The sequence below is a fragment of the Salminus brasiliensis genome, chromosome 16 (assembly GCF_030463535.1).
Source record: "Salminus brasiliensis chromosome 16, fSalBra1.hap2, whole genome shotgun sequence".
Classification (NCBI taxonomy): Eukaryota; Metazoa; Chordata; class Actinopteri; order Characiformes; family Bryconidae; genus Salminus; species Salminus brasiliensis.
The window spans coordinates 34,579,191-34,591,629 of record NC_132893.1 but is presented as its reverse complement, the minus strand read 5'-3'; the positions used below and the strand labels follow the sequence as shown (position 1 = coordinate 34,591,629).

The window sequence follows — 12,439 nt, the reverse complement described above, 5'->3', positions numbered from 1 at the left end:
AGGGCAAACCCATTCCGGAAAAGTCTGACTCAAATGGAAGTGGAAAGATGACCTTCCACTTGGACACATCAGAAGGATTTGCTTCTCAGAGGTTCTGGGAAACCTGTGATTCCATTCTGGGCCTGCTGTGGTTTGTCACCGGCCACGGGTGTTTCAGAGAGACTAGACAAAGACTCCAAGACCACTGATTAAGTTATTCTAGGTACCAATTACATATAGTGCTGGCCATAGGGCTGCAGTGTTTACGTGGGGCGAAATGCACAGCAGCAGTGCGCTTTTAAAGGCCGCGTGTCACGTATCGGTGATGTGGGTGGCCACGTCAGGGGCCGTCACAAGCCCTCCATCACCACATGGTTGCCATCGCTGACATCTACTGGCACAAGGCTGGCGGAGGTGAACTGAGGCTGTGTGGTGTGTTTTAGACGAAGTCTGTTTAAATTACCTCATAAAACTACAAAACAAAGGCCTGCGCACGGACCTGGCTCCGCTGCCGGGCCCCGGTGGTTTAATGGCACACCGTACAGCCCAGCTTTGTTTACTCTCTGGCCTGGGAGAATCTGAGATGGGACTTTTTTAGTAGTGTTCATGACTGACGGGGTTCAGCCAGCCGCCATTCATCATAACAGGACGCACATCCCTGGAAAGCTGACCATGAAACTCCTCAAAGCCCTTGAGAAATGGGTTAACGCTCCAGATTAATACTTTGAGGGATTTCTAAGCTTGGATTGCTTTAGATATTGCTCATTATATAATGCATAGAGATTTCTGACATTTCTGCCTCTGTGTTTTAGTCCTTTCCTTTTTTTGGGACGTTCTCTTTAAGGCCTGTAGAATTGCATCATGCGTATGCTATTCATTTGCCTGCCTGATTTTCACTGATTTTTAAATATTCATGCATAATTAACATGTGAAAACTCACTCAGGGTGTAACGCTCTGCTCTACAGCGACTTATGAAATGATCAGAACTGATAATTCACCACAGTGATGGTGATTGATGGACATGGGAACCTATTAAAGCTCCCTTATAGATGATTCTCCCACCTAATGGTGATGAAGACGCTGCCTGATGCCCAAGACACGGTTCTACCAGAGTTCTGAGAAGAGTTTGTCAATGGTGGAGGGATACGTTCAGAGCACTGTGCAGCAAAATAGTCCCTAAAGGTGTTCTACAGTGGAGGTGAAGGGAAGCAGACGTCTGAAGCTCTAATAAAAGCTCCTCACAGAAAGGTCTTCACCTAATGGTGGTGAAGACGCTGCCTGATGTCTGAGACACTGTTATTTTACAGAGTTTGGCCTGAAAAATCAGTAAAACACGTCAATGGTGGAGGGATACGTTCCCTAAAGTCCCTAAAGCTGTTCTACAGTGGAGGTGAACGGAAGCAGACGTCTGAACCGATTCTTCCTCCTAATGGTGATGAAGACATGGCCTGATGTCTGAGACACGGTTCTACCAGAGTTCTGAGAAGAGTTCGGCCTGAAATATCGTTAAAACACATTAATGGTGGAGGGATACGTTCCCTAAAGTCCCTAAAGGTGTTCTGCAGTGGAGGTGAAGGGAAGCAGATGTCTGAAGCTCTAATAAAAGCTCCTCACAGAAAGTTCTTCACCTAATGGTGATGAAGACGCTGCCTGATGTCTAAGACACGGTTCTACCAGAGTTCTGAGAAGAGTTCGGCCTGAAATATCGTTAAAACACGTTAATGGTGGAGGGATACGTTCAGAGCACTGTACGGCAAAATAGTCCCTAAAGCTGTTCTACAGTGGTGGTGACGGAAAGCAGACGTCTGAACCGATACTTCCTCCTAATGGTGATGAAGACGCGATCTGATGTCTGAGACACGGTTCTACCAGAGTTCTGAGAAGAGTTCAGCCTGAAATATCGTTAAAACACGTTAATGGTGGAGGGATACGTTCCCTAAAGTCCACCACCACCAGAGTTAACGCCTCTCTATAAGCTCCCTCACAGGAACCTAATAAACTATTAATAATTCATAATTCATAACAACATTAACCTGACACTCTTATCCAGAGTAAATTACAGGTGAATCACGTTACACAGGAAGGAGAACGTAGAGTTAGGAGTCTTACCCAGGGACAGAGCCGGCCCAAGGCATACTCGAATTAAGCGGCCACCAGGGGGCCCCCAAAATCATAACATTGAATAATAAAATGAAATGGTGTAATGATGAAGCATCTGGGGGATTTCCCTAAATGAAAATCTGCTTAGGGCCCCTTGAAGGCTTGGGCCGGCCCTGCCCAGGGACTCTTATTAGTGTAGAGTGGTTGGGGGGCTTTTTCAGGCTGCGGATTTTAACCCTTAATATCTATACATATTTATGGTGGAGGGATATTGTGGTGTATTTGACCAGACGTCTGAAGGGTCACAGAAAGTTGTTACACCTAATGGTAATGACAGCACTGCCTGATGCCTGAGACACCGTTCAGTGCGCAGTGCAAGGGGGGGCCAGGGGGGCGCTGATCAGATAGCAACGGTGGTGGTGTTGCGGCCCTCGCCTGCTGACTCCGCCTCCTTGCTTCTTGCTGGATAGTGGGCTAACACTAGCGTTGCGTTAGCATGATTATCCAACGTAAATATGGCAGCAAGTGTGTGATTTTGGGAAGCCAGCCTTGACTGTTTGTTTATCTGCCTGGCTGACTAGCTAACGTAAGCAAATCTACACTCTGTCTGGCTCTCAGATCAAATAAACTATATGTCCACATGTTTGTGGACACTCCTTCTAATGAATGCATTCAGCTACTTTAAGGTGACACAGATGTGCAAATGCACACACACAGCTCGTCTAGTCCCTGTAGATAAAGAAGTACTGCCAGTAGAATAGGACTCTCTGGAGCAGATCAGTAATCATGACCCTATTGGCCCCATGCTAGTAGAGGGGTATAAAGCCCCCCAGCATTGAAGAACTGTGTTCTCTGGAATGATGATGGTGGTGGAGCTCCACCCAGTACTTTTAGGATGAGTCTGGGAGTTGGGGATGATAATGAGGTAGCGATAGCGATCATCCATCCAACATCCTGACCTCACTAACAATGCTCTTGTCGCTGAATGCAATCAAATCCTCACAGCAATGCTCCTTCGAAAGCTAACAGAAAGCTAACATTCTTATCTGGGCAGTAGAGACTTAGGTTACTCCTAAGAAAAGCAGGATCAACTCTGATTTTGGAAGAAGCAGTGACTGAGGTGTAGGTGTCCCAATACTTTTGTCAATTTAATACAGGCCATGTTAACATATGTTTGGGTGATTTAAGCTTCTGTTACTTGTTAGCTGTTTAGTTCTGATGTAAAGACCTGAGGCAGACCTCAGACTCAAACATGTGGTGGCTGGTTGGCTGCAGCTGAGGTGACAGGGGAACTGTGGACACTGTGGAGATCTGGTAGGCTTCTAAGGCCTCCAAAAACAGCGTTTCTTCTAGATGAACATCTAGAGGAATCCAGCAGAGCTGCAGGTGTAAAAGACGTGGCTTGGGCTGAAGCTCGGACTCAGTCCAGATGTTGAAGCTCGCATTTGCTGCTTAAAGTGAGGAAGATGAAAGAGCAGCACTCTCAGAACCCCAGTGCAGCTCCAGCCCAGCGATCTTCTCGAGGAAGGAGAGGCAGGGTGCTTTTCCTTTTTTCTCCCTTTTCCTTTTTTTTCCAAGGTCATGTAGCTCACGTTTACAGCTGCATAAGAAGTGGAGCTTTAGTACACAGGGAATCACAGGCGGCCACAATCTCCTCCTCCTCCTCCTGCTGCTCCCGCCGCTGCGCTGCTGCTGCTGCTGCTCACACTGTGCGCTTTGGCTCTCCGCGGCGCGCAGCGACACGAGGCTTCCTGCAGATCCGCGGTGTAAGCTCGCGATGTAAGCTGCCCCGGCTGTGTCTGAGCGCACTTTCGGACGTCCTCGGCCGGGTTAGAGAGGAGAGATCGGGCGCGTTCGAGCGGAGGAGCCTCTTTAGAGGGCAGAAAAAGGCGCTCACGATGCCTGCGCGCAGTCTTGGCACCGTCTTTTACGCATGTGCGCACCTATGTCTACTGGGCTGTGTGCTGCAGAGCGCGCAGTCCCAGCGCGAGCCGAGGCCCGCGAACAGCGCAGCGGAGCTCAGGCAGACCATCCAGTGGCAGCACAACGGCAAGCTCTTCAGCCTGCTCAGCCAGGGGTCGGAGTACCAGCCGCCGCTCCGGAGAGACGCGGACGCGGAGGCGCAGGCCGAGGCTAGGAGGCCGGTCGCCGTCATCAGCAGGCCTTCGAGGCTCGGTGGCGACCAGGCTGGCTCATCCCAGCGCGCACGGGGTCGCGGGGCTGCTCGCGCGCGCTCGCGTGGCGGAGCTCGAGAACGCGCCACCGGTGCGCCGAGGCGCGCCAATGGCACCGAGTGGGAAAACCCGCGCAACGAGAGCGCGCCGGGGGACGCCATGGTGGGAGATGACCCGTACAACCCGTACAAGTCCACTGACCCGGACAACCCTTACTACAACTACTACGACACCTACGAGAGACCGAGCCCGAGGGAAAGGCCTGGATACGGCACAAGGTACTTTCAGTACGGTAAGGGTTAACGTTACTTGTGCATTAAATGCTCTACACGTCTAGACTGAAAGGGACAGTGCGTTAACTGACCTATAACCTGCCCTCAAAGGGTAATTTCACCAGATTATCAAAATTCTGAGGATGGTCAATAGAACTAGACTAGAAGCTGAGAACCAATCAGGAACCTTTATTGTCATGAATGTAGTTTGGAATAAATGTCCAGAGCGAGACCGTCCAGAGCGAGACCGTCCAGAGCTAAGGAATAAAGACGTAATTACTGTAGTCCATTGTGAGTGTCTTGTCTCAGGGGTCCAAGCATTTTTTCTAGCCCAGTGAGACGTCTCAGTGTTCCGCAGGTTTGCCAGACCTCGTGGCGGATCCCTACTACATCCAGGCCTCCACCTACGTCCAGAGGGTTCCAATGTACAACCTCAGATGTGCCGCAGAGGAGAACTGCCTCGCCAGGTATGACAGAAGGGGGAAAAAACCCCGAAACAACAGTGCAATCAGTTATGTTATGTTGAAAGGGAGGCAGAGTGCAGAGCCAAGGGCTTCGCTCATTCTGGCTGAAGGCATGAGTCACGCATCGGCCTGTAAATTCCCTCCTGCTGAAAGATACTCCTATAATTCGAGCCTGTTCTGTGGAAAGGAGAAGAGAAAAAAGAGTGGGGTGAAAGTTGTGCTGTGATGGGAAGGGGTGGAGAGTGGATATTTTGCAGTGGAGTTTTCAGCAGAGGACGTTTACATGGAAAAACCATCACCAGGCCGACTGCTAAACCTATTAGTGAACCACACTCAAAAGACTGCAGGGAAAAAATCAGAAAGCGAGCAGCAATATTTGTCCTTTAGTTTTCATGCATGCTTGAAATGCACGGCCTCTGCCAAGACACACTTCACGCAGAGGCATTCGGCCGCTGTTTGACAATGTCTGATACTCTGTATTTTGGTTTTGCTGTTTCTCGCCGAGCAGCTCGGCTTACAGGTCGAGTGTGAGAGACTACGACACCCGTATGCTGCTGCGCTTCCCTCAGCGGGTCAAGAACCAGGGCACCTCCGACTTTCTGCCCAGCCGGCCGCGCTACGCCTGGGAGTGGCACAGCTGCCACCAGTGAGTCATTCTGTGCCAACTTGAAGCACATCTGCCCACCTAAACCTGCTGTGTGTTTAGCTTTTCTGCTTTTTGGCTTTAATTATGGACAGAGAGTCAGTTATACACTCTCTACACTGATACCTTCATTAACAGAACACTTTTACAGCACATTTATGCCATATTGTGTTCAATATATCAGTTCAATTAGATGCAAATTTAAAAGAGATCCAGGTCCGAGCTTCTTTTGAGCAAGCCGAGGGTGACAGTGGCAAGGAAAAACTCCCTCAGAACTAGAGAGAGAAATCTTGAGAGAAACCTAGACTCAAAAGGGGAACCCATCCTCCTCTGGTGGACATTGGATAGCAGGACAAATAACAGAACAATGAGAATAAGGAATTAAGAGCTGTGGCAAATAAGAAATATAAAAATGTGAGTAAAATGTGAAAGTTCATGCAGGTTAACCAGTCAAATGCAGAGGTTTTTGTAGATCTAGAGCACGACAGAATCCCAGCGAGCAGCAGGGGAGAGTACCGGGCAGTACCGGGACAGAACAGAGCATCAGAACAGGGCGTCTCAGCACATGGGAAAGAGATAGAAAGAAAACAGAAAGGAAGAGAAAACAAAAGGGTCAGGAGGAACACAGCAAACTGGGGGGGTTATACAGAGGGACAAGGCCGATCCAGAGGGTAGGCAGGCAGCAGCACCCAACCACTAATGGAGACACACCAACAGTGAGCAGGAGGCAAAGGCCAGCTCATGTGCCATAAAAACAAACACATTTAAATAGATTTGGCTGAAATATACTGCAGTTTAGCCCCGCCCACACTGGGGTGGCTAAGGCCTATTTGTTTGAGCTTGGACTGCACATATCAGCTTTAAAATATATACCCAGCTAGAAAGTTTAGCTCCGCCCATGTGAAGTTATAAGAAGCATTTCAGCCTGGAGGTTTTTTTTTCTTTTAGAAAATCAGTCATAATTTGCATATATCATTCTTAAAGGCACAGTAGCCTAATACAAACAGCCTAATAAAATCTAATAAATACATTTTAAGGGTTAGAAAGAGGTCAGAACAATTCTGATATTTAATAAACAAAAATGAAAACACTATAACAATGTTCCTACGTAAGCTCTTTAACTGTAATGCGGTTGGTTTTGCTGTGTTGTTTTTAACACATCCATATTGAGAGTTACATATGTAACTTCTATATGATGCACATACAAAAACAGTCCACAAATCTCCAAAACAGCCTTTCTTTTCTTACTTTTTTTTTATAAGCCCGAGCCAGTAGAGACCACACCACCACCACCCCCTGCACTGGGAACCACATTTTTTAATTTTTAATTTTTTCCGTATTTTTTTTATGTTGAAATACTTTAAAAACAGCAGCTTTACAGGAGAAGAATCAAACCTTCTGAACATTCATTGGAAGTCAAAGTAAAAAGTTGTTATTCCAAGTCATGTTGGAGCATTTCTATTGGTCCATTCATCATGAAATTCTGGCACATAAAAGTGAAAACCGGAAAATGGAGTTACAAGGTTTTTATCTAACATTCATGACTTATTTGTCCTACTTTCTGTTTTTTTTTTTTTTGGGGGGGGGGGGGGGGGTGGGTTGGGGGTATGTGATAGTGTCTGTGTTAGCTCATCTGAACTGGATTAGTCTCTGATATGGGTGTGATTGGAGTCTGGAGCAGCGTTTCAGAGGAAAGGGGTCTGTGTTCTTGTCTGAAGGAAAACAGTAAGGAGGCCCACTCTCGCCGCTCCACCGTGGCAGACTTGGTAATGGCTCACAGAGCATAGTTTAGTCCTGAAGTCAGCTACGCTTCCCCACCATGTATGGAGTACATGTGGCTCAGCTCCACTTAACACAATGACATGAGGCCTGCAGTTAGCAGGGGTGAAATTAGGCACAAAAAGGCCCCTATGAGCTCAGCGCTGACCTCTGTTTATTCTGCCTGACACTCAGTGACACTTTTCTGGCTGTGCTCAGCGCTAATCTTTAGCATAATCTGGAGAGAACACGCTGCTCACCAGGAGAAGAGAACCAGAGAAACTATTTTCCTTCTGGGTTTTTTTTAAGCAGTGAACGGTTTGAGGCTCCCCACATGTTCTGGGCACTGAAGATGTACCTTATCACTGAAGTGCAACCATATGTGAACCCACCAGCACCAGTTCTCACTCCCACTCCTGGCGCTCCTCCCCAGATTGTTGCCTTTAAGGCAGATGAGTGTATTTGTGTAGTTGTGTAGTTCCACATTTAGCAGGAGTTGGCCCTGCTGGAGCATCTTATTCATGCTCCCAACAGCAGCAAACAACATCTGCCGTCCAAATACATGAGCTGTCCTCAGCCTCAGCAACACTGTCTGACCACAAAGCTTCCACTACACTAATTTCCACATAACAGATCCATTCATTCGACAAAAGTATTGGGACACCTGTTAATATTGGGTATTAAAAAGAGCTGATTCTGCTTTTGTTGGAGTAACTGTCTCTACCGTCTAGGGAAGAAGGCTTTCTACTAGAGTTTGGAGGAGGAGCATTGCTGTAAGGATTGCTTTGATTTGATTGATTGCATTCAGCGACAAGAGCATTAGTGAGGTCAGGATGTTGGATGATGATCACCACCCCTTCTCATCTTCAACTCCCCAACTCAACCCAAAAGTATTAGATGGAGCACCACCACCATCCAGCATTCCACTGCTCCACAGCTCAATGCTAAGGCCTACTCTAGCCCACACCTGGTTTAAGGCAGCATGGTGCCAATACGTTCACTCGCTGCTCCAGAGTCCTAATCTATTGGCAGTACTTTTCTACAGGGACTAAACAAGCTTGTGTGCATTTGCACATCTGTGTCAGCAATGTCAAGTGTAAAGTAGCTGAATGCACTCGTTATTAGAAGGGGTGTCCACAAACATTTGGACATTTAGTGCATGGAAGTCAAATAGTTCAAATACTGCTACATACCACATTCCTCACCTGAGCCACAGCCCTTTTGGAAAAGTTCACTAGAGGTTCCTCTCTCTGTGCGTCCCCAGGCACTACCACAGCATGGACGAGTTCAGCCACTACGACCTGCTGGACGCCAGCTCCCACAGACGCGTGGCTGAGGGCCACAAGGCCAGTTTCTGCCTAGAGGACACTTCCTGTGATTACGGCTACTACCGACGCTTTGCTTGCACCGCTCATACACAGGTGAAACAACCCCACCTCTCACACTCATTCATGTTAAGCAAAGGTCAAAAGAAAAAGGTCACACACACACACACACTCCAAAATGTAGCTATGAAGTAGTGGAAGCTCATACGCCTCCGGTACACTGTGGCAGCTCGGACCTATGTAGGCTACTCAGTAAAGCTTTCAGTAAACCTCATCAGTCCGCCTGGATGTGGCTTTGCAGCTCGCGCATTCACTCAGCTTGAGCAGGCTGAGGTGTCTCCACAAGGGGGCGCAGTTACTATTCTATTAGCTTAGTGTGTGGTCCTTCATAGAGCAACTTTGCATGAAGCCACAATAGCAGGATGCCATGAATTTGCATATTTACAGAAATTCCAGCAAAGCAAAATAGCTTAAGTTTGGTACCGTACTCTAATTATTATTATTATTATTATTATTATTATTATACACTCACAACTACACTTTCCAAACTAGAACCATGAAACATTGCAGGACTGTTGTACCTATACCTGTATACTTATAGTATACATATATAGTACATATTTCTAATATATAATATATAATTTCTAAATTCTAGCTTAGTTGGGTACCTTATTTTTCTTTTAATTATTATTATTACTATTATACACTCAAAACTACACTTTCCGAGCTAGAACCTTGAAACTTTGCAGGAATACATACATACATATATATATATATAGTTGCCTAATTGGTCTATTCCAAAAAAAAAGGCACACAGATTTAAAATGGGTTCAGATTGACAATTGATTTTATCCCCTTAAACAGCCTATGTCCTGCCAGCAGCCCAAAAGTGTTATTCCACACGTCTATTACCAGAGAATAGTCCCAGCAGTTTGTACAGAAGCCCCTGTAGTTACTGAGTACTGCACCTTAGTGTGTAATAAGCCTCACTGTGTTAAAGGGTGAACCCCTTAAACTCTCTATATTACACTATATTACACACTAAGGCTTATTATTCTGTAAGTACAGTGGCTACAGAGCAAGCACACTGACTCATTATTAAGCTACAGAAGTGTGAGATTTATTTACATGATCAGACCTTAAACTCCAACCAGTAAGTATTGCTATAGCTAGGACCCGCTACTGATCACACAGGTGTTCAGTAACCTCTACTAGACTTGATCATGTGGTTTCAGTGCACTAAAGTACAAATTAAGGTTCTAGCTATTAAACCACAATAGTAAGATGTTATGAATTTGCATATTTACAGAAATTATTATTATTATTATTATTATTATTATTATTATTATACACTCAAAACTACACTTTCCAAACTAGAACCTTGAAACTTTGCAGGACTGTTGTACCTATACCTGTAAACTTATATATATATATATATATATATATATATATATATATATATATATATATATATATGTGTGTGTGTCCATTGCTGTGGATAACAGATCGCATGACAAATGAAGGTGTTGGCCCCCTGGTGGCAGAGTCAGAACTGCTGCTTTTTAAAACCCCCTCAGAGTTATGAAGAATAAGTGGAACACAGTGTCTCATGCCTTGTCCTGTCTTGACTTAGCCCACCCACTTAGTCCCTAACGGCAGATTCTAACATTATCCGGCTTTGTAGCTGAACAAGGGCTGCTGTGAGTACAGCTTTGGCTCTGAAGAACATATGCTGAGGGTGTGTATGTGTGTGTGTCTGTATGTATGTGCGTGTGTGTGTGTGTGTGTGTGTGCTGTTGCAGGGCCTGAGTCCAGGATGTTACGACACTTACAACGCCGACATCGACTGCCAGTGGATAGACATCACCGACGTGAAGCCTGGGAACTACATCCTCAAGGTGTGTAAACAGGCCTGACTATATTAATAATATGGTAATCATTAATACATATATTATTCAAAAATCTTAATATATACACAATACACAAATTATACAGTAAGTGTCAAAAACGGAAGATGCCTTGTACAGTGTGTGTGCAGTGTGTTAAAGTGCATATGTGAGTGTAGACGAGAGACAGAGGCCTATGATACAGTGGATATAGGATTCACTGCATGGCTCTAGCCATGACTTCTTTTCATGCATATATGATAAATGTGATGAATAATGACTAAAAGACGTAATGACAAAAAATATAGAGAGATTTTTAATTATTTTTTAAAACATTTCGTAGTAGAATCTGTTCATCATTACAACTGAATGTTTAAAAAATCATTATTATTATTGTTATTGTGTTATCAGGTATTTTATGACTGTGATATGGAGAATATTTATATTAAAATATTCATTACTTGACATTATTAATTACATTAAAAATCTTTTGCTGGATAATAAAGCGAGCACTATGTGATTTGTTCTTCTTCTTGGTACAGATCAGTGTTAACCCCAGTTACCAGGTACAAGAGTCTGACTACAGCAACAATATAGTGCGGTGTGACATTCGCTACACCGGCAACTACGCCTACGTGTCAGGGTGTCACGTCTCACCGTGAGTGCCATTTCTTCCCTGCATGCACTAAGCAGTCCTCATATGGGACATTACATATATATATATATATATATATATGTATGTATAGTCCCATATGTATGTATAGTCCCATAGAAATAGTCCCACCAGTTTGTACAGAAGCCCCTGTAGTTACTGAGTACTGCACCTTAGTGTGTAATAAGCCTCGCTGTGGGGGTGAACCCCTTAAACTCTCTATATTACACTATATTACACACTAAGGCTTATTATTCTGTAAGTACAGTGGCTACAGAGCAAGCACACTGACTCATTATTAAGCTACAGAAGTGTGTAATAACAGTTTGGACACAAATTAGATTCCATTTCTGCTTCTCTACACAATGATACTTAATTTTTTAAAACTGTGACCCTTTGACATCACATGAGGAGGCCTCAGGTTCCTGTACAAAAAAAGGCTAAGGTTAGCTTAGTCTACTAATCCCAAATAGCTAGGAGAAATTACAAATACACACCAAGCAACACATGTGATGCGTCCCTTGGGGAAAGAGGCATGCCACAAATTAGCCAGCAGTCAGTTCACACGGAAGGAACACAGTGACAGGCTCAGTGTAGTGATTTTCACCAAAACCCAACTGAAAACTTGACCAGAGCTCAGCGGGGCTTCTGTGAGCAAAACTAGGGATAGCTCTAGTAGGGTAAGGTAAGGTAAAGGCTTTCATCCCTGTGCTAGCTCCAGTGTCTCACCCCCATGTCTGTCTCCCTCAAATTTCAGCTCTGTGGGACCTTTTAACCCCTTAAACAGGGGTGAACCATCACCTAGAGCGTGTAGCCTAGATTAGCTCCAGGTGGCGGTCATTAGCGGTGGCCTGGAGATGCATGTTTAGGGTATATATATTTAGAGTGTATATAGTAAAATACTAAAAACTAAAAAGAAACATTAAGATAAATAAAAAGAAAATGAGACCCCAGCAGTAGGGCCAGCGCTTAGACAGCTGGGCCACTCGTCAGACACTACACCAATTATAAAACGAGTCCTTGGTCAAGACTCCTAACTCTACATTTTCCTGCTTGTGTAACATAATTCACATGGAAGTCACTCTTGATAAGAGCGTCAGCCAAAGGCCGTAAATTTGCTTCAGGACTGTGGGTCTACTGCCCCTCAGAGCTCTGTGTTTTTCTCTAAAACATCTGGTTCATCTG

General features: G+C 45.2%; 1 protein-coding gene across 2 annotated transcripts in view; it reads left to right on the top strand.

Annotated features, from left to right (window-relative positions):
• Positions 1-3,510: 3,510 nt before the first annotated feature.
• Positions 3,511-12,439, top strand: part of loxa (lysyl oxidase a) — an 11,050-nt gene continuing 2,121 nt past the window's right edge. The window contains exons 1-6 of one of the 2 annotated variants that reach the window (XM_072659220.1): positions 3,511-4,546; positions 4,885-4,993; positions 5,499-5,636; positions 8,656-8,812; positions 10,519-10,614; positions 11,145-11,260. In XM_072659220.1, coding sequence (XP_072515321.1) covers positions 3,547-4,546; positions 4,885-4,993; positions 5,499-5,636; positions 8,656-8,812; positions 10,519-10,614; positions 11,145-11,260 — 1,616 coding nt within the window. In that variant the 5' untranslated portion in view covers positions 3,511-3,546. Of the gene's footprint in view, positions 4,547-4,884; positions 4,994-5,498; positions 5,637-8,655; positions 8,813-10,518; positions 10,615-11,144; positions 11,265-12,439 lie in introns of those variants that run through there. The other variant, XM_072659221.1, reaches the window with a different exon arrangement.